Genomic DNA, 27,455 nt, shown 5'->3' on the forward strand with positions numbered 1-27,455 from the left:
GCCTGCATCTGACCTCGGCCTGACTCCGTTTACGAATCTGAGCTGCCTGCCTCTGACCCGGACCTGTTTGACCTCGTCCTTCACACCCTTGTTACTTCGTCTGGACTCTCCGGCCTCTTTTCACAGCGCATTCTTCCTGTTTCACATTCAGGTTAGTCTGTCGCTGGTGGAAGCTGCTTGTGAGCCCACTTCTACAAATTGATCCGCATAAAGCCTTATAGATTGGTATTATGTAGGTCCTAGAATAACAAAAACCATTTCCCAGTAAATGTGGTGCTCATAATTTACATTCTTGCTTTCTTCCACTCTTCCAAGTCGTTTACTTAGGGGCCGATTCACTAACTTCGAGTGAAGGATTCGAAGTAAAAAAACTTCGAATTTTTGTGCTCCTCGACTATCGAATTGGCGTAAATTCGCCTGAGTAGAATGATTCGAATAGATCAAGCGCAAAAACGTTGCGACTATTCGCCATTCAATCGAAGTACTGGATCGAGCGCAAAAACGCTGCGACTATTCGCCCATTCGATAGTCGAAGTACTGTCTCTTTTAAAAATACTTCGACTGCCTACTTCGCCACCTAAAACCTACCGAATTGCTTTAAAAGCCTATGGGAAAGTCCCATAGGCTTGTTTTCCAAGTTTTTGATCGAATAAAAAGGCATTCGATCGAATGAAAATCCTTAGAGCGAATATTCGATCGAGCGCCTATTCGCCTGGCGAATATTCGCCAATTCGACTATTCGCCAGTGTGTAAATTCGCCCGAATTGTCTATTCGATTCTATTCGATTCTATTCCCCAGTTGAATTTCGAGGGATTTAACCCCTCGAAATTCGACCCTTGATGAATTTGCCCCTTAGTGTATTTTTTGGATTGTTACTGCCTTATTGGTAAATTGGTAGCTTATATGCCTGGTCAAAAAAAAAAACAACTAAATGCAGAGATTTAAAACCTACAAAAAAATATAAAACGAGGACAGGGTAACTGGCAGTTAAAATATTTGCCTATACAGTCAAGAATAAGAAAACATTTTTATTGAACTGTTTTATCTACAAGTATGCTCTATAGTATTTCTCTATAAATAACAATTTTACTATTTTTACTGTTCCTTGCACAGGTTCCTCTACTCAGTCAATATTGCATGCATGTGTCAAAAATATTGGGGAAAATAGATCTTATGAATGTACTTATTCAGAGGTGCAATCATGTGTCTCTGCATTCATAAAAACTTTAACCTAAGAAGGTCCATATCACCCTCATTGCAATACTCCCCACAGTATTTGTTAGATTGCACTGTAACTTGACAGTGGCACAGTGGCCCATGCAGGGTGCAATACCCATTACCACTGATTCCAGTTTCAGTTGCTAAATTAAGTTATGGGTGGTGAGCACTGGAACAAGGATGATGTAGGACACACACACACATAAAGAAATAATAAAATCATCCAAAATATTTTAGATATAATTAAGGGTATGTATAAAGAACCAGCTACATTACACCAGAAAGAACAGATTTATCTAGGATATACATTATTCATACAGGACATGAAATATTAGAGTAACATTTTACTACTTGTTTAAACGGCATCTTGAATTTCAACTGAAGATGTTATTTAGATGAGTAGCAGAACATTTTTGGTATTCAGAAGACATTTGTATGTTTTAGACTTACCCAGCAAGTCCATTTGCTTTAGGCTTATATCTACTGGATACATTATATCATGATATGAGTTCCTTTATAAAGATATCTAGGAAATTCCACTATTTTGCCCATGTCAAGTCTCTGCTGCACTAGTAAAACTGGTCTAAGGGGGTGCAAAATCTTTTGATCACTCTATTCCTTATGTCCGCTTTCCTACTATGTTCAATTCTTTGATCTCCATACCAGATTAACTTCTTTGTCCTACTGAATTCCCAACTTTTTTCTTAATGTCATTGCTACCATCCCCTTTATGGCCTTTGTTACCTTGACTTTTTCTCTTGACTTTCTGACGAAGGTAAAGGTCTCAGAGGATCTACAGTCCACTTCACAGATATGCATAATATTTTGCAGCAATGCATAGAGGAAAACTGCGGGGAACACCAGAGAGCAGAAAGACAGAATTTACAATGCTGAAAATAGATGAGATTTAAGTCAACAGAAACATTCTTAGAGTTTAAGTAAGTAAGTTTATCTACAGAGCAGAAGGATGAGTAGAAAAAGAAAAGTATATAGTTTGAATGCAGATATGGTCATGCATAAAATAAACACATTTAAGAAAGCATGGACAACTATAAGGGGATGGAATAATGAAGTGAAACAAAATGATGAACAACTATATATATATAAAAATACTCATTTTATATATATATAGTATCTATAGATATTGTATCTGGCAATGTTAAATAATTCATTGTGGCCTTTTATTGATTGGCAATTAAAAAAAAATCTTGCAATAGGATAAAATGATGCCGTTTCTGAGCGTTAACTAGAGAGTTGAAAAGAGTGCAGATGGTTAGGAAATTGGAGTAGGTGGGATCATTTAAAAAACAATATGTGGGAGAGATTTGACAAGAAAAAGAAAGTAAAGAGGAGGAGGTATAAAAAAATGGGGTAGAACAGTGTGACAAACTCAGGTATTTCAATGTTGTAAATGTTATCTATAATTCTAACTGAATAATGCACAGTTATGCTCAAGTGAACATACACTAGTTAATCTTTTTAATTAAGACTCAGTTCAATTTTGATATTGGTAAATTTGAGTATTTAATATACCATATACAGCAAAAACTCGTATTTACCACATTTGGTTACCTAACTGTATCTCTGGAGTTTGTAAACACCTTCTCATAAATTAGTCAGTTGATGTCTGTGTTCATTATAAAAGTTATTTGCTTTAGGCACAAAAGCTCTTCACTAAGGGTTTTAAATATTCATAATGGATCACAGATAATTGTTTTATAGTGACTTGCAAGGGATTTTACCTTAAGACCAGTAATTCACTGATAGAGGGCTGGTTCATAAGCTATTTTTTGATCATTAATTGGCAAGTGTGACCATTTATGTGAGAAGATTTATGGAATATAATATTCATAAGGGTGCAGTGGTGAGAGAAATAATGTTAGGAACAGTAACATTAAAAAATTAAAGTGTTTTAAAGGAGAAAGAAAGGCATCCTGCACTTGGGGGTGCCAAATGTTAGGCACCCCAAGTGATTGTATTGACTTACCTGAAACCCCGGGCCAGTGCTTCAAATTTCCCGGTGCAAACCTATGGTCACTTGAATGAAATAACCAACTTTTTAGTTAAAGTTCGGCTTTTCATTCTACTGTGCATGCGCAGTCACGGGAATAAAGCAGAAGATGGAAGAGAAGCGCTCCATGGTGCTCAATGGTATAACCCCGGGCCGGTGCAGTTTTTTGCTGATAGGAGCCTGGGGTTTCAGGTAAGTCAATACAATCACTTGGGGGTGCCTAACATTTGGCACCCCCAAGTGCAGGATGTCTTTAAAGTAAGACAAATATAATGCAGTGTTGCTCTATACTGGTAAAACTGTTGTGTTTGTTTCAGAAAGACTACTATTGTTTATATAAATAAGCTGCTGTGTAGCAATGGGGGCAGCCAAAAAAAATGCTCAAGTTACAGAACAGATAGCAGATCAGCTCTGCAGAACATAATGGTGTTATGTTATCTGTTATCCACTATTTAACCTGTACAATATAGCCTTTTTTCAATTTCCGCTATTGCTTCACAACAGCTTGTTTATGTGAACTATAGTAGTGTTTCTGAAGCAAACACAACAGTTTTACCAGTGCAGGGCAACACTACATGATATTTTCATATAATGCACTTACATTTTTTTGGTGTTACTGTTCCTTTAAGGTTGGTACCCACGGAAATCTTTTAAATAAACTTAAATTATCTTTGCATGACATGATGATATCATCCATCCTGGCTTGCAGAAAAATGTTCTTGGACATTTTCTTATTCAAACGACAAAAGAACCAAGGACAGTATTAAAAGTCAGAAAATGGCTCTGGCAAGATTTCTCACGCACAAGATTCAGGGAGAAAAATCAATAACTGCATATTTTATTGATCATCCTTTTATTGGCCCATTGTTAGTATCTAACAAGATGTACAGCTCCTTTACACTTACGGGCAGATTTACGAAGGGTCGAAGTGAATTCGAGAGAATTTACGAAGTAAAAAAATTCGAAATTTGAAGTCATTTTTTGGATACTTCGACCATCAAATAGGATACTACTACTTTGAATTTACTTCAACTTCGATTCGAAGTAAAAATCGTTCGAATATTCGACCACTCGATAATCAAAGTACTGTCTCTTTAAAAAAACTTCGACTTCAATACTTCGCCAAGTTAAACCTGCCGAAGTGCTATGGGGACCTTCTACAACCATTTTCTAAGTCTTTACACATCGAATAAAAAATTTTTGATCGATCGTGGAAATCCTTCGAATCGTTCAAAGTGTTTTTATTCGACCGCAGGATTGCCAAATTTGCAGAAAAAAACTTTGAATTCGATGTTTTTTAATTCGATGGTCGAATTTCGACGTTTTTTGTACTTCGAAATTCGAACCTTGATAAATCTGGCTCTTGCTTAAACAAGCATAATCAACATGCTAAGGAACAATAAAAAAAGACCCTAACAAGCTTATTCACATACTGTTTGTATTGTTTTGTTCACATACTGTTTGTATGTATTTCACACATATAGAAACTGGGTCGGTTGCTTACTGTAGAAACAAAAAATGAAGGCAATAATGTCATGAACATGTACGAAAACATAACCAGCAGGTTCTTAAAAAAAAGGTCTTTCTCTCACCTGTACGAAAACCTTTTTTTGTAGTCCAGAACCAAAGTATTTTGTTCCTGAAAAATACAATTCTGAAAGAAACACACAACAATACTATACTATTTGAAATGTCATAACTGTGAGGGTGATTTATCAATTTTGTTATTTAACTCAATTCAAGCTTGTTTATACTACCTAATTTAGAATCAAGTATTTATTAAGCTAATGTAAAACTTGTTAAAGATCTATAAGATTGCAGTGTCATATGGTAGTCAATGGGAGTTGACCTAGACAAAATGTAAATTATGCAATTTGAGTTTTTTCAGGTTCTGTTTTAGCTTGTAAACTCACAAATTTGAGTCACCCAGACACAAAAATCTGTACAATCTATTTTTTATTTAAGCATTCATAGCTGTTGTTACCTCATTTCAAAATCTCAGCTGTCAATCAAATATTGTCTGCCCCCCTCTATGCCTTATAGAGGCGGGGCAGACAATTACTTTCACTTTACATTCAGCAGTGCTCTCCACACATTCCCCCCCTTCTCTTCACTATTTAATTGTGTAGCCAGGGCATGGGGATGGACATCAGGTCCCCCGTTCTGTGCACAAACAAGATTCTGAGATGATACAAGGATTGTCTTAATAACAGTGTCCACAAAATGGCTCCTGCCTGCTTGCTATAATTATGAATTCCCAGACTGAAGGAAACAAGATTCAAATAATTTATATAGTGTAATTTATGTTCATTTTGCTTGACTAATGTGATAAAAATAGGATTTTGAATAATGTTTTTGGGTGATGGGACCCCTTTAAAGTTTTTATTTTTTTTGTAAGGTGGGACAATAGGAGAATGTGCATGTAGCCCACCATTCTTTTTCATTGCTAATCTGTTAAGGAAAGAAGCTGTGGACAATAATCAGGATCTGTTATTATTCATATCCTTTCAAGCACTGATATATTCCACAGTGATTTTACATCAGTTTCTGCCTCAGTGGACTTCTGAGATCCCTATTATGTTACACACACTATTTGTAATAAAATCTACTTGCCCTGGTGGTCCAGTGGTGTGGTGGGGACGCCCGTCATGCCGCTTCTCTTCAGCACGCACCCTCGTCTCATTCTAGTTATGGACGCGGACGTGCTGGCATGATGACGTGAAATCAAAACGGCATGAAAATCAAGCGCTTCTAGTCATTGCCCGTTATAGGTTTAATCCTGTGGTGTTTGAGCTTTGAGCTATCTGTATTCTGAAACTTGACCCTTGCCTGTTATCTGACTCCAATCCTGCTAAATCCCTTCTGATTGATCAACCTATTTTGACCCTTGCCTGCCTGACTTCGTTTGTATTCTGCCTGCCTCAACCCGGCCTGATCTGACTACGATTCTGTCTAACGCCTTGTACCGCGACCTTCTGCCCAAAGACTTTTGCTTTACAGTTGTGCTCCTTTGTTTGTCCAGAACCCTTCGCCTTACACCTCTCGTTTTTACATCTTAAAGGAGAACTGTTGCTAATACATTTCCACTAAACAATAGTGGATGTTTATTCAACCTGTTCATTTTCATTATATTTATTTCCTGACTAACCAACACTCTGATGATTTAAGTCATTGACAGATTTCACCCATTTTGGCAAATTCCAGCAGTGCACTGTTAATAAAAAACATGGGTGAGTTGTTTGCAGCAGGAGAACAATGTTCGGTTGAGGAAGAGCACTGACATGCCATTTATATATTTTAAAAAGATATAATGAGAAAAAAAAATTAAACCTGCTATATAATTTTTCACTATAATAAAAAAAACAAAAAAGTGTACATTATCCTATGTGCAAATTTAAAAAAAAAACTCTCAAAAAGCACATATTACAGGGGAGGTAACATTGGATGGATATTGGATAGATAGCCAAATGCGAAAAAGGGGTGAGTAGGATCCTATCTGTTGTCAAATGTATTTTTATGGTTATATAGTTATGTCTAATAATAAATGAAGCTACTTGGACTGCTTGATGTGTCCTGTAACTGTCAAAATTAATCAACAAACACTGTTCTGTATGAACTGCATTTACTGAAACTGCCTACATACTTACTTAATGTTTGCAGTCAGCAGTCAGGGCTGCATTTCTGTATTGCGGTGTCTGTTGAAGAATATGTTGAAAATATGCGTGCATGCACTACTTGTGCATTTTTACCTACATCTTCAAATACAAGATTCCTCTGCACTCACCCCCGCCTAATGATTTTAAAAACTAGTGGTGAGCACAACTTTCCCCTGTTTGTTATAGTTATAGTTATACAGGAGCAGTGACCAGCTCCATGTTGTAGCTCCCACCCCCTCCAACTATAGTCAGGTGATCCCACTGGTGTCTAATAAAAGGGCAGCCAAGTTTGGGAGTTTTACTTTGAAAGCAGCTAGTAAGTTGCAGGTAAAACGTAGTCGTCCCTTTTATAAAATGTATAATTAAACCATAGAATTCTTAATGAATCAGATGAAAATTGAGCATAGGACTGGCCAGATATGGGATGACTTTGACGTAGTTGGCCAGCTTAAATATATTGCAATATATAGACAAACAATCCCTGTTTTGTTTAAAGGGTAAGGCATTTTTCAGTAGCAGTATGCACAAAATGTCGCTGTCTTAAATATATTGATAATGGGTTGAGTGCAGAGGAATCTTGTATTTGTCTATATGTTTTTTGTGGTCACACCCTCATTGCACCCCCGCCTAATGATTTTAAAAACTAGTGGTGAGCACAACTTTCCCCTGTTTGTTTTACCTACATCTTCATTCTTTCCAAGTTGCATAGTCTTTGCTTTTGTAGCTTCTGCCGCATATACTCAAAAAGATCTCTTCTTCTGTCATAATGACCAAAACCGAAATAATAAGCTGGTGGGGCCTACCCAAATTTTTATTGCTTGCTGAACTCCATATTAATGTCTGGTGCAAGTTTGGTTATCAACAATGCAGCAAACTTTCAAAAATGTTATTATTGTGCCACAGAATATCACTGCAACTGTCAATACCAGTCTGCCCTTGTTTGTAAACTGTGAGCAAAGTGCTATGGGTATTTTGCACTTTGTCGTTGTCATTCTCATACACAACCATCAGTTTGCACAAAAGAGTTAGATGCAGTATGTAGAGAGACATGGAACCCCTGGAACTAAGGACTGCTCAAAGACAGGTGTAAAGAACAGCACTTCTTCTTTGTCAGTGCAAAACACAATAGTGAAATAGTGCAAATGCTTACACATAGCATTTTTATGTACACTAATTAGCACCACCACTTTTTTCTGTTGCATCACAGTTAAGCATGATAAATTACACCAGTCAGTTTTATTATCTCTTATCCGTTACCCTGAAACCCATTATCAAAAAGGTTCGGAATTACAGAAAGTCTGTCTCCCATAAACTCCATTATAATCAAATAATTCAGATTTGTAAAAATTATTTCCTTTTTCTCTGTAATAATAAAACAATGACTTGTACTTGATCCAAACTATGATATAATTAAACCTTACTGGAAGCAAAACCTGCCTATTGGGTTCAGTGTCGGACTGGCCCACCAGGATACCAGGAAAACTCCCGGTGGGCCGAGTGGTCAGTGGGCCTTTTGCTTCTAACCATTTCGCCAATTTCATGATCATTCCCTATTTCTTTATGGCAACAAAGAGGCTTAATAATGGAAGATTAGAGAATAGTATTTAGAGAAAAGAGTCTAGGAGAATAAAGAGGTTGAGTGAGAAAAGGAGGTGTAATAGGTTGGAAAGTGGGCCCTCAACCTAAGATTTTTTGGTGGGCCCCTAGCATCTCAGTCCGACACTGATTGGGTTTAATTCATATTTACATGATTTTCTAGTAGACTTTTGGTATGAAGATCCAAATTATGGAAAGATCCGCAATCCAGAAAACCCCAATCCCAAGAATTCTGGATAACAGGTCCCATACCTGTACTATGGTTTTAAAAACTAGGCAGTTCCCATCTTTTTCTGCTGTTTTTCTTCTTTTTCTTTTTTAAATCTGGTTGATTTGATGGAGTGCAGAAACAAACAATGGATTTTAAATTAATGCAGACACGCACCATCGGAATCGAAATCCAATATACAGTATTTTCAAATTTTATTCTGTTAATTATACAAGTATTTTACATTTATTGACATAATAAATGGCAACATTGATATGTTACATTTCAGTGATGCTGTAAATGTTTTCAGCCATGATTTTATTCTCCATTGCTCAAACATCATAGTTGACATTATGTTTCCAATACTTTAGTAGCATAGCTATGCAATAGAGAGATTCACAACAATGAATGCCACCAGCAACACTGTACAGTAGTTTCCTTGGCAGAGCACAGATAATATACTACTGGGCCATTTCTTAAATACAAAAAGGGGAAGACAAAACATGCAACATTGGGATATAAAACAATAAGTCTAAAATCTGAACACTGAGGTAAAGGGTCTGGTTTTTCTCTAATTTGATTCACATTTAACTGTAGGGAAAGAATATAACCTTACACAACAAATATTATCAAAACCGATTAAACAGTTATACATTGTTTTGTTTGTTATTACAGCATAAGGTTAAGAATAAATACTGGTATGTGCAATACATCTCTAAAGTATTTTTTGTTTAAATATTATGCACAATTATTGCAAACACCCTTTTAATATAACAAAGAATCTTTATTAGTAGACGGTTGATATCATAAAGCATACAAAACTTTGTTGTACATCAAAAGATGTAATAGCTGCACATGAATACATATTAATTAAGAAACCTGTTGGATATAATCAGGGCAACAGTAATGCAGACAATAATCTTAAAGCCCGCGAATCCTTCAACTATTGGTATTCAGCAGCTGACAACATTCTAGACAAAATATCAATTGAAGTTATACCCTCAATGTTTCTCAAACCAAAACCAGCCCTGCATAGATATATTATAAACCACTTGATAATAAAGTAAATAACCTGTTTCATTCCCTTTATTGGCATTAATTCTATATACAAAAATAATACTGATATAAGTCTTTGCTTCCACAGTGATGTTAAATCTTTAAACAATTTGCTTAGCTTGTGCTGGATTAGTATTTGTAATTACTGGTTCAACCTTGTAAAAAAAATATGTCTCTTCAAGTGACATGTTAAATACTATTCTAATACTAAATACTATACTATTTGTTTTTTTCTTTAAATAGACAATTTTATAATACATTTTTTCAGCATGTAAAAATAGATCTGTGGCCTTGTGCCTTTAAAAATTATTTTTTTGTGGAATGTTTTAGAGATTTATTTCGATTACTTGCATGGCAATCTTACACTGACCACTTCTGCCAGTAGGTCCGGACTGAGAATTAAATTAGGCCCTGGCATTTCAGGTACATAGAGGCCCACTCAGCCCAAATAGAGGCCCAAAAGTCCCACCAGCCCACTAAATACTGACTTTCAATGAGACCTTATAGCAGCCCCTTTGGCATTTGCCAGAACCTACAGATTGCCAGACCGGGCCTGCCTGCCACTGGAACCCCAAACAATAGCCAGTAATCTTATATATGTAGAGTAATTATAACAGCAGCTGCCATCAAGATTTGGACTAGTCTGGTACAATCTGGAACCCTTGAAATAGGAATTATTATGTGATAAATAAAGGCTTTGTAATACTAAGCCTCAACAAAACCAGTCATTTCTATCCTTCAGTATGCAAAAATGAGCTACCTTGTCAGGTCAAATACTTGTATATTAATAGATTCTCTAATACATATTTTTACAGATGCTATTAAAGGAGAACCCCCTTTCTAATAAAAACCCTACCCCCTAACCTCCATAGTCCCCCCTTCCCCTGGGTTAACACAAGTAAATATCCCTAAGCCGGTAATTAGCCCTTGTTGCAGAGTCAGAGCCGCGGAGCTCACGGGGGCCATCTTTAGCCGCTTCGATAAACTTCAGGTCTTCTACTGGCGATTCAGTAATTTTCGTCACATGCAGTTGTAGCGAACCAGGAAAATGCTCCAACTGCGCATGAGCCGATACAGAGCTTCCTTACTGAGATTACCAAAGCCTCTAAAGATGTCCCCTGTGACCTCCACTGCTTTAACTCTGCAACAAGGGGTAATTTCCGGCCTAGGAGTATTTACTTGTGTTAACTCCTGTGCAGGGGGGAGCAAGGAGGGGGGGCTATGGAGGGTATGTGGTAGGAGTTTTTATTAGAAAGGGGGTTTAGTTCTCCTTTAAGATATGTTCTTTAAAACACATGTATTCCAGTAAAATTATTCAGTGGGTCAGTCAACTTCTCACAACCTAAAATTAATATTTTTATTAGAAAGGGGGTTTAGTTCTCCTTTAAGATATTTTCTTTAAACCACATGTATTCTAGTAAAATTATTCAGTGGGTCAGTCAACTTCTCACAGCCTAAAATTAATCTGTTGGGACATACTGTAGTTTGTTTGACTTTAGTTTTTATGCTGCCCTCAGATTTCTGCCAGAGGCAAATATTACAGAATTTACAGATAAATCCACATATAGTTCCATTGTTGACTTCCAAATGTTGATTTCCTCTGTCTTAGGTTGTTATGACTTGAACAAATGCTTTTCTTTAAAGTAAAAGCTAAGAAAAGGTATGGTTAAATACAATATTAAAAAACATAAGCATGTCAGTGTTTTCAGTGTCTGTCCAAAGATTAACATTTTGAGGTTATTCGACATCTAAGTAGATTTCATTAAGTCACACTGATATCAACAGGTCCATCTAAGTGGAACATCCAGTGCTGAGAAATCTTTTAGACCAGAAGAAGCATGTGTTTTCTTCTCAAATAAATAACATAAAATGTTCTCACAGCTTATGGAAGTGTTTAACATGAATACTTTTTCCCCTTAGTCAAGTTTATGTTTACATGGAGTGTAACAAACATTATCAATGTATCAGCATCGCTATTAACGAACTAGAACTCCAGAAGAGGAAAGAGAAAGCAAGAAATGTAATATTTACAGCACTGAAAGTCCGGTCTCTAACAGGCAGCAATGTATATTTACTGCAGTCAAATGGCTAAATATCATTCATTTTCTACTATGGCATGGCTTTTACTTGCTCTATGGGGCTGCAATACAGTCCATGACATTATGTGCAACAATCCAGTGCAATTAAAGACCCTCTTCACCAGTGTTTCCCTGTCACTTTGCAATTCTTTTTTCCTTGGCTTGTATCTTTCCACCTGTTTGGCAGTGTCAAGTCACATGTACAAACATTCTGCTTGCCCTATGGAGATAAAAACTGAGCACCATCCCACATTAATGGTTACAGTGCATATGTAAATTTCTTCTAAGCAAAGTAAATATGTCTAGTGGGTATAAGCAAGGAGTTCTTTGCACATGCAACTTGGCCTCACTAAGCAGGGGAGAAAAGCAAATATTCTTTTATGTGTGTGGGAAACGCTGCTGCTGTGACTTGTGTATACAACTCAACATACAGCCACATACAGCAGTTAAAGGTACAACAAAACTGTAATTACACTCACCTGTTTATGCGCCTTTTATTTTTTTTATATGCTTTCATATTTAACTAGATATACTGAATGATAAGGACTTCAGTTAAATCACATACAGACAGTGTGTGGATATTCTAATATGGTTCCCTATGCTATAGCCAGTAAAGAGAAATGTTAAATGCTACATCAGATGTAAACACTGGACTTAGTATTGTACTAACCTGCCCACATCAACCACTTGAGAATTAGAAGGCATATTGACATGGTGAAGTTCATACATTTTAAGTCAAAATGGAGTTTTTAAAATCAAGCACGGAAATCAGAATCACTTTTAAAGCAGATTACATGTTTTTTACTTTTCATATTTTGATATCTAATTTCCTCAATTTACACCCAGGCAGAACTATTGTGTTATGGGAGTACACATCTTGGAATTTATATATATATGTGTTTGAGTGTGTATATTGTGAAAAAATTGCAGCATAGATACAATATGAGTTATCTGAGGTTTTGGTCACTTATATGTGACATTCTTCAGGGACATTCCAGTGGACAAACAAATGCCCTTGAGATAGGTTGCATTTAAATAACTGAAATGTTGGATTAAACATGATTTAATCACTGGAATAAACTACAGTGATTCCTAGGTCCCACTGAGTGAGGCTCGAAACTATAATCAAATGTTAGGACAAGTTGTGAAATTTAGTCCAGCCACATTGAAAATTCTTCAGGGATATGACATATAGAGGAAGTGCCCAGCTTGTGGGGCACGAAACGCGTTAGTTCTTCGCACACCCACTCTCTATCTACCACTGTGTATGTTTAAATAAAGCCACATATTGATATTAATCCTACCACCTCCCTTGGATATGTCCGCCTGCGCTGCCAGCGGGTATTTTTTCTAAATGAATCCAATTACTCGGCTGTAAGTTACCGAGATCCCGCGATAGCTGCGGCGGACGAGGGTGAGAGGAAGGAGTAGGGAGAGCTCCGCCATCGACTCCTCTTCTATTACCAATATGACATATGCTGCATTTAATTACATTTCAGCTACTGGCAACAAACAACACAACACCTTTTGTAAAACACAGAACAATTATTTAAAAAATAAATAGATAAAAATGTTTAAAAATGTGGTAAAATCTTTTTTTTAAGTTAACCCTAATACTGACTGACTTTCTAACCAAATATATAGCCCCAAATATACTATTTACATTACATGTGGTCCTCAGATCTTGTTAGCATTCAATGGGCAGGGGATCTAGAGACCATTGTTTTCCATGAAGTTGTGTGATTATTTACAACAGAGTAATATTCAGATATTGCAGATGTTACAGTGCACGTGTTAAAATACTGCATGTAACTTCAATGTGTTACACAGCATGTAAAAACTGATGTGAAAACAAATGTGAAGCCCTCATATACAGAATATCACCTTAGTGCATGGCAGTTGTTATTTGCTTTTCAAATTATGTATATTACTGATGATTTTTGATCTTAGTATTGCCTGGAGGTAAGCCCTGTGGTGCTTCATAGTGTAGTTTCAGAAGAATATGTTTATTTACAAAGTCGATGAGACTTGCTTGTAGTCCCTCAAAATAACTGAAGCATATGTAACACTAGGTGGTGTGCAAAGGACAGATTCCGAGACAGGTGAGCTCTGCAGAGAGCTCCCCGAAGCTACTGAATCCCGAAAAGGTGAGGGTGGTGTTAAAGCAGGTGAATCCTCCAAAATCAATTTATTTGAAGCAAGTTCCTCATCAGGCATATCTGTGCTATCATATATGTAATTGTGAATTAGGTTTAGCTTTTCACACTCCACTGCAGGTGAATCCATACCTTCATCAAAAGTTGCTGTTTGAAATGGAAGCACTTGCTGCTGTGGATGCCTTGATGAAAATGTTGACCCAACTCCATTTTCTGTACCTGGCATGGGCACAACAGAATTGAGGTCTGGAATGCCAGTTGAGAATCTATCTATCACACCATGAAGCTGGTCCATGATAGATTTTTGTAAAGGCAGACTTTTGGAGACTTGCTCTGATAAGTACATTGACCCCTCATCAAATTCTTGAGACGGAGGAGGAGTTGCATTTAATCGCATACTTGTAGGACTGCTCATCATTGCATTGAATCTCCCTGTCTCATTTTCATCCTCCTCTTCCACATTGTACAGTGTGTTTGTACTAGTATCTGAAAATGTGAGACTCTTGTTCTGGGCCTGGTATCCTTTGGTTAGGGGCTTGATCACAGCTGTCTGATTTGATCCTGTCTCCTTGCCTTTCACATGCACTGATAGTCTGTGCCACATGTGTTGCCCCTTCTGTACTTGTCTTCCACCTGGTTCAGACCATGACACAGACTTTCCATTAGAACTATGAATAAAATAAAGATGGATGCATTTGAATAAATAGCATGCACATAATCTACATTAAAAAGTGAAAAGAAAAGGTCCAAAATATGGAATGGATAGTATATATAGTACATAGTAGATGATGTTGAAAAAAAACACATATTTCAAATTCAAGTTTTTGTTTAAGTAAAACCTGTATTATTTCTAGGTGATTCAGAGGAAGTCAAAGCCATTTTCCCTCAGAGGGAATAAATATTTCCTGGATCCTGCATCTATATCAACTTATTTAGCAAAAATCCAGTTTGTGAATCTTGGGTTTTTGTAAACTAAAAAAAAACTAACAAAACTTACATTTGTTCTAATTTATTAAAAGACTTTAAAATGCAAAAACAATATGTTGATAAATCTGCCCTCCGTAAACTTGTATTTACTGACTGGCTAAAAGGTATATACAGTTAGGTTTGGACAGAGACAACTTTTTTTTTTTAATTTTGGTTCTGTACATTACCACAATGAATTTTAAATGAAACAACTCAGATGCAGTTGAGCTGCAGACTTTCAGCTTTAATTCAGTGGGTTGAACAAAAAGATTGCATAAAAATGGGAAGAACTCAATAGTAAATATTTATGGACCTAACTGCATAAATGTATGCCTCCTTATCCACTAATGATATATTGTGGTACAAACTGTAGGTGTGATTTTGTACAGTATTAATGAACTTTTCTGCCATGTATGATTTGTAATTGGTATCTGCAAGTTAACACATCCAAGTGGTATTATTCTTACAAATTATTTATCTAGCTCTTTTACCTTAGCATAATTTTTTCAAGCTCAAGATGCATTAACTACTTCTTTCAGTATTTATTAGGTAAAGAGTTTTTTAATATGCACTTTGTGCAGATAAGTAACTTTGGGGTTATATGAGATAGAGAGATAAGTCCCTCCTCTATTTTATCTAATGTTCTTTTAATGCTGATAATAACGAGAAAGTAGATGTGGAAACCACAAGAGCTACAGTGCAACCTGCGGTGAAAAAAAAGTAAAGTAAAAGCATAATTTTTTGTAGAAATGTTTCATAAAAGATGAACTATGAGGTTTTCAGTGCTTGCAGTTTCAGTTGCACTCCTGATAGATCTAAAGACAAATGCATTAATTTGCGTGAGTTTCGGCACACACGCAGTTGTTGTAAAACTGCGCATGTGCCGCCATGCCGGTCTCATTACAGACATTGCAGAAGAGAAGATGCTGCCCGTGAACTCCGATGCCGGAATCTGCACTGAGGGGTAAGTAAAACGTTAGGGGCATTTGTCCGGGGCAACACTTAAGGCTGGGGGAAGGAGGGAGGGGGGTCTATGTAGAGTAGGGGGGTAGGGTTTTTATCATTTAGATTTGAATTCTCCTTTAAGACACCCTAGACAATATTAAGCAATTACAATTACAGTCTTGCCCTATTGATTGAACTAACATGTTCAGTTTATTAAAAAAAAAAATCCATGCAATGCTTTATATAAAAAGTAGAAATCAGATTTGAGTTTCTCTCAACACTAATGAGGTTTACACTACAAAGGAGTTTGTTACTGATACTTTGCAAGCACCTCTGGAATACATTAGCTTGTTATAAAATTAAGTGGCATAGAGGTATGGAGATGCACAGTTTGATATAAGACCTTCTCATGATTAACAGATTCTTCAAACCAGCTTCATTGTATGAAGGAGAGTCAGCTGGTGTTTGCCTCCTGTGAAATTCCATGTTTCTCTGAACTTGATAGAAGTGTTTAAAGCTAAATAAGCTATTTTAAGTTCAAGTTTGGTGATATTATACCAAAGGCTATTTAAGTCCCCCACATCTGTTCTTCTGATCATACCCAATAGCAAGAAGAGGTGCTGATGGATCAGAGAAGATTTATGTTGCTTACAGTATTTTGGACTTGGCATTCTGCAGTACTTTGATGGAAATTTAACACAAGGTTAGGGCTGGTTGGTTACTTCTGTACTTCCTTTCCTGCTTTTAGCAGGGAATACATATTAATCTTTGAAAGCTGTGACAAACAGTTTATCTGACATGACATTCATGTCCTTGGGTACTAAAAATGGTATCAACAGAATTTACATCAACCCTTAAGAGAGACTGCTATTAAAAGAAAAGTGTTCTCTGTCTCTCTATCTCTTTTGATTTATTACTGGAAATATATATGCAGTTAGCTAAACAACATGTTATTGACATGACATAGATATTGTGATACTACTGTATTTGCAACTGGCCTTATTCTTGTATTTTTGAAAATGCTTTCCTTGTTATGCTGCATTCTATTCTGTTATTATTATCTGTAAAGAAATAAATAAAAACTCAAATGCACGCATACTAATGTTGCAGCAGAATAAAAAAAAAAAGCATTGAAAACCTTTTGAAGAATACTTTTCAATTTCAACCCATGGTCCAAACAGCAATTTAGTTTTTCCAGCTGATTGGGTGCTTTTCTGAATAAAAAGAGGCAATTCATCTGAAGTACTATTCAGAAAATGTTTCCGACTCTATCACCATCATTTTTCATTACTATAAAAAAGACATCTGTTCAGGCAGTTATAGACTGTGTCTTGAAATCTCACACTCTTGTTAATATATAATAAGTATATGCAGAGCTGCCCCATTTTTGGTCACAATCTTTGGCTCCCTTCCAGCAATTGCCAGTCAGGAGCATCCACACTAAAAGCTGGTCTATAACTGACTTAGTGGCATTGGAAAGCAGTATTTGTTCCTTTTGGGATGCTGGTTCTGAAGCTTAAAGCAATGTAACAGAAACAAGCTCTCCTCTGACTAGGACCTCAGTTTTTCGTTGCACCAAAATGCAAGGTTACTACTAAAGTGCAAATTGAAAATTAAAAGAGGAATACAGTAGATACAGTAGCAAGAGAGCAAAAGGGTAAAAATACATGGGAGAGCAGAATAGGGGTACATCCTGAAAAATATGGAGTGCCAAGTGTAAAACCTACCACCCCTTTTCATTTAACACTGTCTCTTATTGTGAATAATGTGCCTGGAGTGTAAGTACCCTCAGCCATTCCCTGTTTATTATATGCTTGTGGTGCCTCTCACTATAGATGTGCTTGGGGTGTCAATTTCAAACCCTTGGGTATCAATTTCAAACTGCCTATATGCAGTTATTTTTAAACCCTAAACTACAGCTAGTTCCAGGGTTCATCCTGCAGCCCCAAGCTGATGTTGTACTACACCATTCAATATCCTTAGAGAGGCAAAGGCATTAAGTGGGTGTTTGCTGAGAATAATAGAAGCAAGTTATCTGGTGCATAAGCTCCTCCTATTATTTGGAAATTGGAAAAGAAACACTGAAAAGTGTGCAATGTTTTAATAAAGATCACATGGAAAGATCCCAATTTTTATAATCATTTTGCATTTTTAAAGCATCAGGCTTATACTAGGGCTTATACTAGATGTACATTTCAGCAAGGAGAAACTCATCAAAACTATTAGAAAGTCTTTATTTTGTATAAACAAATCTCCTGTAATTCATGCACAAGTGTAAGTGTATATATTATATTTCTTTTTTAAAATTTTCTCACAGTTGCTCATGTGCAGTAGAGGGGAAAGCCGGACTTTAACGAAAAAGGCGGCTATTTCACTCTGCTGCGCATGGGTCTGCCCTGGGAAATCAATTAAGCAGAAACAGGATCTGGCCGTGGTGCTCACTAGAAAAACCCCAGGCCGGCACGGTTTTCTGCTGATCGGAGCACCGGCCTGGGGTGTCAGCTAAGTAAAAATAGTCACTTGGGGGTGCCTAACTTTTGGCACCCCAATTGCAAAATGCTGAATTTGATGAAAAGTTTGTTCTCAAATTTAATTTTGTTTGTGACGTTTCACGAGAAACTGTAACAAAACTTTTTCTCACTGAATTGAATCTGGCTGTAGGGGCAGATTTATCAAAATATGAGATTAGAGTTTGCCATAAAAATTAATTCCTTCTATTCATTTCTAGGGGATTTTTAAAATTGTATTCATTAAAATAGTGATGTCTCACTGATAAACACGATTCTAAAAATAGGAATGAATAGAAAGTGAGTAACCATGAAAGTTCTTATTCATCCATGGTATATCTAGAGTAATAAGTCAGATTAACTGGTCTTGCTGTATTTTTTTTTCTCTTGAAGATGTTTTTGACTCATTTCACTTAATAAGGGAGGAACTCCATGGGCGATTTTGGCGCGATCCGCGCGCTGCACAAAAACTCAGACGTCAAGTTGAATGCAACGGAAATAAGGTAAGTAATAGCATCTGCATCCGACGCTGCATTTGCATCCAACATTCGTGTCGGATCAACGCTACGACACCATCCGACAATGCTATTACTTTCCTTATTTCCGTCGCATCCAACTTGGCGTCTGCATTTTTGCACAGATGGTCGGATCGCGCAAAAATCGTCTGTGGAGTTCCTACTTTATACAAAGAAAGTGGTGAGCTCTAATTTCACACTTTGACAAGTTTGGTCCATATTAAGATTTTTTATTTGATTTTCTTATGGACATTATGGGGCCCATATACTAACAATCCAATTTCATTTTTTTTTCATGAATCTCAAAAAATGTGTGTTTTTCCTATATTTCTAAAACTCTCAAAACATTTGTGTAAAAACCATGAAAACCTCTAAGGCAAAACTTCACCAAGTAAAAGTTGTTGAGGTGCTATAGAGGTCAATGGGAGCTACATTGATCATATTGAACTGCTTTAAATCAGTTCAGACTTTTAGAGCTTTTCAGATTTTTTCTCCGCTAGAAATTATACGAAAAACTGAAATTTTTCGAGGTTTTCTTTTTTAGTTAGAACTTTTAATAAATCCAGTGATATTTGTGGTTTTAGAGTTTGTGACTTTCAGTCATGGTTAAAAAACCTCTAAAATCACTAAAACCCAGTATCTGAATATATCAAAAATCAAATCTTTTACTTTTAGTTTTTTTAATTGGAAAAAACTCAAAAGCTTGAATGTGTTGTTATTACAAATTAGATTCAAAAACTAGATTGCATAAAACATAAAAAACCCTTCAATTTCTTCATATTTTACCCATCATTTTTAACGAGTGACACATTTCAAATTAATCTTGAAAACTTGCATTGAAGGAATAGCTGAATTTTGCTTGCAAACTTCCACTGGATTGTACATGAACACGCCAGCTTCTAGATGCTGAATTTTTATATAATCTTGGTTTTTACACTTAATAAATCTCAAAAATTTGCATTTCAGTAAATCAAATATTTTTCCCACAAAAATACTCAAATTATGGCAAAAAAAGTCAAATCGGAAATCATATAAATCAGCCCCTATCTGTTGATCTTGGATTGCTACTGTATGAAAACTCACAATCCCACTGCCTGACTTATAGAATCTGTGCAAAGCATTATACAATTAGTTTGTATTGATATTTGTCAGCAACATCAACTTTTAAAATATTTATATAGGAAAACTATATACATTTTTGCATTACGTGTAATGAAAGTAACATGTTTTATTAGAGAGTGAAATGCCCAGGTTTTTTTTTAAAACTCAGCTATTAAGAATGCAAAAAAAAAGGAAAAGTTTCCCAATATGTTATTTTCAAGGAAATTTGTAGACGGTGCATTCTTATCTCTAAAGGACAAAGTTATTACAATTAGTAGTTTGGATTCAGGCAATCCAAAGTAAGAAAATCTCATTCACAATTTTTTTTTCATTGGTTGACTGCTGTTTTTTTCATGATGATTTTTTAAAAACCTGTTTGCTAGACCTTAAAGGAATTGTTTAGTATAAAAATAAAAACTGGGTAAATAGATAGGCTATGCAAAATAAAACATGTTTCTTATATAGTTAGTTAAGCAAAAATGTAATGTATAAAGGCTGGAGTGACTGGATGTCTCATATAATAGCCAGAACACTACTTCCTGCTTTTTTAACTTTCTTGGTTTCCACTGATTGGTTACCAGGCAGTAACCAATCAGTGACATGAGGGGGGGCACATGGGTCATAACTCTGAGCTGCATGCTGAGGATCAATTGCAAACTCACTGAACAAATATGTCCCATTTGACCTCCCTTCAAGTCGCTGACTAACTCAGAGTTAGAGAGCTGAAAAACAGGAAGTTGTATTCTGTTCTGTTATGTTATATTAAACATCCAGTCACTCCAGCCTTTATACATTACATTTACTAACTATATTAGAAACATTTTTTATTTTACACAGCCTATCTATTTACCCGGTTTTTATTTTTACACTGAACTGTTCCTTTAAAGGGTTTGTTCTCATTTGAGTTAACTTTTAGTATGATGTAGAGGACGATATTCGGAGACAATTTGCAATAGGCTTTCATTTTCATTATTTAGATTTTTATTCAGCAGCACTGCAGTTTACAAATTTCAGCAATCTGGTTGCTAGGGTCCAAATTACACAACAACCATGGATTGATTTGAATAAGAGACTGGAATCTGAATAGAAAGACGAGTAAAATGTGGTGGACCTGGGTCTTGACACACAGGATCCTTTTGAGAAGAGGTATTGGGACTATTCTGTCTGTACAGTCTATGCAACAGGACAACATGGCATTTGTGGTGTAAGATCTGATCTAGGGGAGGATGAAGCTGATAATGACTAGGACAAACCTTGGGTGCCACAGCAGGAGGATGACAACAGCTACAGTTCAGAAGGGGTATTGTGTGATGTGATGAGCCAGACCTGCAGAGACAGGACATCCACTACCACTGATATGGAGGATAGACAGAGGGGTACTACACTATGGTATCAGCACTCTGGGGACCAACAGGCCCAGTGTTTGGGTCTTGAGCACACCAAGGCGGGCAAGATGGTGGGCATGTTTACTGTGCCAGCTAAATGACTACTTGGTTACAGAGTGCAACCTTGCCAGTCAGAGGGGGCAGTCAGGGTCTAAAAAGCCTTAAGTGCTCTTAGGAAGTGCCATTAAAGATTGAAGTCGCAACAGCACAATGTGGCAGGAAAGTTATGCCTTCTGTCCTTCTTCTTCTCCCATTCCTCATGGAAGTGGTTCCAGCAACCCATCCCTCAGAACAAGGGCAGAGGTTTTAAAGGCTCATACTGTATCTAGTCGTGTACAACTCAGCCTTTTCTGCAGCCTCCTTCTCTTCGCTAGGCTATACTCTTCAATAGGCCATGTCCTGTCAGATTTACTACTCCCAGTTCCTTGACCACTAGCAAGAAAGTTCAGCTGGTTGAAGCAGCCCCTTTCTGCCAGCTGGTGGTTTGAGCTGCCCCTAAAAGGCAAATCTACCACTACTTTGCCAGAACAGCCTTCTTTGCTCTCTACCAGAAGAATGTGCCCCTGAAGCTTTATCATGCTATTGGCACATGGACCAGCAGCTAAGGGAAGGGGCAGTATAATTTCTTTACCACCCATTGGGTGGAGCTCTTTTTCATGGCAGCCCATATGCAGAGCTCCCTGAATAGTGATCCCCGAATAAATAACATTAAAGACCAGGATGATTACTAAGTGGCCAACCTGTTAAATGTACTGTACAAGGCAAGTCTGGGGGAATTCCTTTTACCCAGCCAGAGAAAGACAGAAGACAGTGTATAGTTTGAAGAGTGTCCTGTGCGTAAAATGAAATCTCACAATTTGGAAAAAATTTTTGCCAAAGCTAAAAGCTATACATTTGCTCAATTGAATAGCAAATGGTCCATGTAAAATTGAATGACTATATGATTACACATAAACCATCAATAAATGTACCAATCTGTAGCTGAATGACTTTAGCAATAACTGCTACACCCATAAAGCTGAATTATTAAACAATCTTGTTATATTTTTAGCCCTATGATCCACAAAATGTGGGTTTCAACAGGCTTACGCATAGTTATGAATGCCAAAACCAAAGGTCTTTAACTATGCAAATTGCATGGGTTGTCATACTAAAGCAGAGAGCTTTCAGTATGTGTTTTTGGGAAGCTTTTGAACTTTTGTGAAGAAAAATTAAAAAAAAATCTGTAGTTTTTTTATACTAATTAATATAAAGGAGCCCTATGAGACATAAAAGGGTACATTGATATTTTGTTCAAAACAGCTGACATCATTCTGCAGTGTAGAAGACAGCAATAAATCAATCACAAGTACTCACTTGGTGTTTCCAGAACTAGGTTTCTTCCTTCTGAAGATACTTAGGAAAGTATTTGATCTGCAGGGTTTTCCATCCCCAACATGCATGCGCACAACATCAGAGGTAGTGAAAGCACTGCGAACGTTCCTTTCAGGTTTGGCTATGATAATATACATCTTAGGAGTGAACATACATCCCAAGGCAACTGTCACACTAAGACTGACTGCAAAAGATGTGGTGATGATCTTATAATTGCTCCCAAAATAGATTGGTACAAAAGCAAGCCAGATGATGCATGTAGTGTACATGGTAAAAGCAATGTATTTAGCTTCATTAAAATTTGCTGGAACATTACGTGTCTTGAAAGCATAATAGGTGCAGCTCATGATAAGTAGTCCATTGTAGCCTAAGGGAGCAACCAATCCTAAATTGCTTGTGTTACAAATCAAGTAAACATCCTTGATGCTTGGATAGGAGAGAATAGGCATAGGGGGTTCCATGATAATTAAAGAAATCAACAGTGCAAGTTGCAGGCTTATCAACATGGAGGCAATAACCACTTGGGCACAAGCACTCATAAAGCGAGGCTTGCGAGTGCAAATCTTCTTCTTACTTCCTGCTAGAATGCGAGCAATTCGATTGGTTTTTGTCACAAGAGCAGAGTAGCACATGGCTGAAGAAAGGCCGACCAAAAGACGCTGTAGATAGCAAGAAGTGGTGTTGGGTTTAGCTATTAATGTGAAAGGACATATGTAACCAAGAAATATGCCAGCAAGGATAATGTAGCAGAGCTCTCGGCTTGACGATTTCACCACAGGTGTGTCTTTGTAAAGTATGAAGATCAAAGTGACAAACATTGTTATGAGGATGCCAAGACAGGAGAATGCCACTGCAATAATAGATTCAATATCACTCCATTGTAGATACTTGACAGGAATAGGTTCACAACCTATACAGGAATAAAAAGAAAAGCAAGTTATACAGTTGTTCAGAATGCTGAGAAAGTTTTAAAATACTAATTTCTGTGTTAATTGTGCATAATTATCAATTCCAAACAGAGTGCACAATAACTCACTTTAAATGTGTATTAGTGCAAAATCACCACAGCATTAAATACAACATAGTGCCAAATTAAACTTCAACATATTCACTTGTATCATACCATAAGGCAGTGTCTTCCCCCTGTCTGTCATACCTCATGCCAGCTACTCCCTCCTGACACATTTCACACTATAGGGCACTGCTTTTTATGCTTGTTAAAATACAGGTACAAGAGTAAATTTGCAACAATTTTTTTGTACCAGTCTGACTGGTTCCCCCGGGGTTATAGAATTGCTTTGTCTGTGACAGTTAGGTGGCATTTCATTATTTAGAAAGTGGTGGCATTAGCCTGCTCAGACACTGAAGCTCTAATACAGTGGCTACTGTATTTATATTTTAATGATTGTGTATTAGAGATAATATTTCCATGCTGGCCCAAACTGGCAGTCTGTGAGTTCTGACAAATGGCAGATGTGCATCTGTAAGATGCCATAACTGTTTAGTGTACTAGTGGGGGTCTGATTTGGCCTCTGTGTACTTGAAATGCCAGGGCCTATTCTGAATCCCAGTCCAGACCTGTTTTCATGTGCTTGTATATATTCAAAAGATACTGATCAATTTTAGCATTTTACAGGAATATGTCAATATCACATTAAATCTTTTAGACACTGTTTTATATCTAGAAAGAAACTCCTACCCCCCATTCAACTCCCTGTCACTTACTTGTGTGCCCCAATGTGTCTTCTATTGAGACTAAAGCTGTGACATCAGGCTTGTGGTGCGGCAAATACTGAATATGCTGGGCCACCAATTAAAACAGTGCACACAGCCCATTGAGTATTGGTGCTTACTCATACTTTAATCAAACTAAAACAGCACCACCGTCTTTATCTAATTATTGGATAAAGACTGTGGTGCAATTAGAGTTTGCTTTAAGTGATGTGTCCCATTAAAAAACAGGTATTACCTTAAAGAAATTGGCCAGGTGATGTGCTGAATACCTTTTGGTAAGCTATTTTAAAACAAATGTGCCTTATTTCAGAATGCTAAGAATTAGAGCAAATATTTCTGTCGTTTAATCCAATTTCCAGTAATCATATACATTGACAAGGTCATTGTATCTATGATACTGTAACAAAAATTCAGGTTTCCCATTTCATCTCTGGGCCATACTCACAGCAATTGGCAAGGCTCACCCTATGTTTCTATACAAAGGCAGATACAGCCACAGTTTACAGATAAATTAAACTGGCACCTGTTTACGACCTCTAATGGGATTCCATAACTAATTAAGATATCATTAAAAACAATATTTTGAAATGATCATATGTTCCATTTCATTAGTTATATTTCACTTTTAAAGTGTTTTTTAATGAGAGCGATAATAAGTGCATCATCTATTCCGGTCGTGTGCTCCATAAAAAGGCTCTCATATCTAAACACCTGCAAAGCCATCTCTGGTTCCAAACAACCCTCAAAAGGCTCTTTAGATTGTAAACACGGCAATGAAATATGGTTTACTTTTCCTTTATTTAATCAACAAATGTGTTTTAAAAGTTTAACGTTACTTCATGTAATGTATTGGTATTTTATTTTCATTAAATATATATTTATTTGTTAAATAGTATAAGTTTTGGAACAATATAAATAATTGTAATATACTGTATACAAGACATAATATATACTGTAAATATTATTGACATCATTGCAAATGTATGGGCCACTTAGACTCACTAAAGCTTATTGGCCTGTCCTCCATTACTCTTTGTGGAATGATGTCATAGAATGAAAAGAAAATGGGAACAAAGTTGGGATAGGACTTGGTTGTGTTTGGCATCCAGTATAGTTAGTTAGTTATTTGTATTTATTGCACAAAATGTTGTTGCTCTCTGCCCTTGCGTCTCATAACAGCTTTTAATAAGTGCTATAGTTAGTCACCTCAAGTGCCTGTGATATCCGCCAATTAATGCCTGTATTCACTACTGTAGGGAACACACTATTACCTTGCTACCACTGTGTTGTGCCACCTCTAAAACCATAATTAACACCCAGGGGTTCCTACCTCCTATGAATCTCTAAAGATGCTTGCAGAGAAACACTATCTAGCTCATTAAAAAAATTAAAGCAAAATGCAATACTGCTGAGTGCAAGCTTTCTACTTTCATTTTTGGAGCCTTTACTTTGCTCATGAACCAGTCAAGCCTACTGTATATTTTAATACCTGTCAATCCAGGATTAGGCCATGCGCCTAGGTCACAGGCCTTGCATGTAAACTCATCTTGTACAAATTCATTTTCTTTGCAAGGGGTGCAAATCCAACAGCAGCTCACTTCACCTTTCCTTATAACCTGCAACAACAGCAAGAATCAAAGGACTAAACAAATGAGGACGAAACAAATGACACATTTTGTTTAATTCTAATCTCACCCACATTCATCAAAGGTAATAGATAAATACACAGGTGTTGAATAATTCCTACATAAATTGGTCATATATTTTCTCAGCACAACTCATTTTAGGAATCTGAAATAGGTATATAAACATGTAAGACTTTACTGGATGCTATTATACCAAGGTTGCACCAACCCTGAAAGAAGGGGAAAACACAATTTTTAATGGAAAAAAACCTAGTATTTTTCATGATATATTAAACCCAGAGGCTGCTAAAAGTCCAAATAGTACTCCATCTAAAACCTGCCGAGGTCATTATCAAATCTTTTTCCGCACCAGAATTTTTCAAGTTAGTTCATTGATAAATAAGGTAACAATGTGGATGAGAATTCGGTCTAAGTGGTTTTAATAAAATAATAAGAACTTTTCGGATTTTAGTAAATAATCCCCAAAAAGTCTGAAACATAGACACAGATATAAGGGATATTTGTGCGTCTTTTAATAGAAAAGGCAAAATGGGTGCTCTCATGAATACCTCCTGTTTTATTCTGTAAAGCGTAAAAATATCCCATCAATATCTTGATACTGGCATAATTGGGAGAGGGTGATGCCATGTATTGGTCAAGATATAAGGAAAGGAAATGTAAAACTGAACCTTTTGTCTGTAAGAATTAAATTAAATTGCCAGTAACATAAAGATATACATTTCTGGCAAATTTTTTACAAAGTGCTACCAGTGTAGATATTAAGTTCCAGTGTTTAGCGATGGGCAAATCTGACCCATTTTGCTTTTGCCGAAAACTGGTTTTGTTTTAAATCCTATACAATATTGGTTAAAATAAAAAATTCTACCAGAGAATGGACTAACTAAATGATTTAAGCTGCCCATACCCAGAATAATGAGGCAGTTTCATCTTCATACAGTGGATGTGGAAGTGTATTGGTCTGAATGTTTGACTATTTTTCGATAATTTGTAACAATCAGAGGGGTATTTATATCAAATCCAGGTTATGGAGAATCTCTATAGTGGGATCACATAGAGACTGAGCATCGCTTGGTATATGATTGGGTCACACTTAGGGAGCAATGTAATAAAATTTGTCTGTCGCAAGTAATATTTTTCACTAGGCTTTTATTGCATTCTGAATCTTAATTGGACTTTACAAACCTTTAACACCTGCTCTGGAGTTTTGTTAAATAGTTTGTCGCAGAAAATGGTTTGCGATTGCGAAATTTTATTACATACACTGTGAACATTTCCAAAAGCAATTTGGTTGCAAACTTTGCG

General features: G+C 36.6%; 1 protein-coding gene across 2 annotated transcripts in view; it reads right to left on the bottom strand.

The window, feature by feature from the left end:
- Window positions 1-12,789: 12,789 nt before the first annotated feature.
- Window positions 12,790-27,455, bottom strand: part of LOC108717837 (metabotropic glutamate receptor 1) — a 185,370-nt gene continuing 170,704 nt past the window's right edge. The window contains exons 7-9 of one of the 2 annotated variants that reach the window (XM_018265223.2): window positions 25,997-26,123; window positions 22,756-23,683; window positions 12,790-14,648 (exon numbers count right to left, since the gene is read on the bottom strand). In XM_018265223.2, the coding sequence (XP_018120712.2) occupies window positions 13,835-14,648; window positions 22,756-23,683; window positions 25,997-26,123 (1,869 nt within the window). In that variant the 3' untranslated portion in view covers window positions 12,790-13,834. The remainder of the gene's footprint in view (window positions 14,649-22,755; window positions 23,684-25,996; window positions 26,124-27,455) is intronic. The other variant, XM_041564435.1, reaches the window with a different exon arrangement.

The sequence above is a fragment of the Xenopus laevis genome, chromosome 5S (assembly GCF_017654675.1).
Source record: "Xenopus laevis strain J_2021 chromosome 5S, Xenopus_laevis_v10.1, whole genome shotgun sequence".
In the NCBI taxonomy this organism is placed as follows: domain Eukaryota; kingdom Metazoa; phylum Chordata; class Amphibia; order Anura; family Pipidae; genus Xenopus; species Xenopus laevis.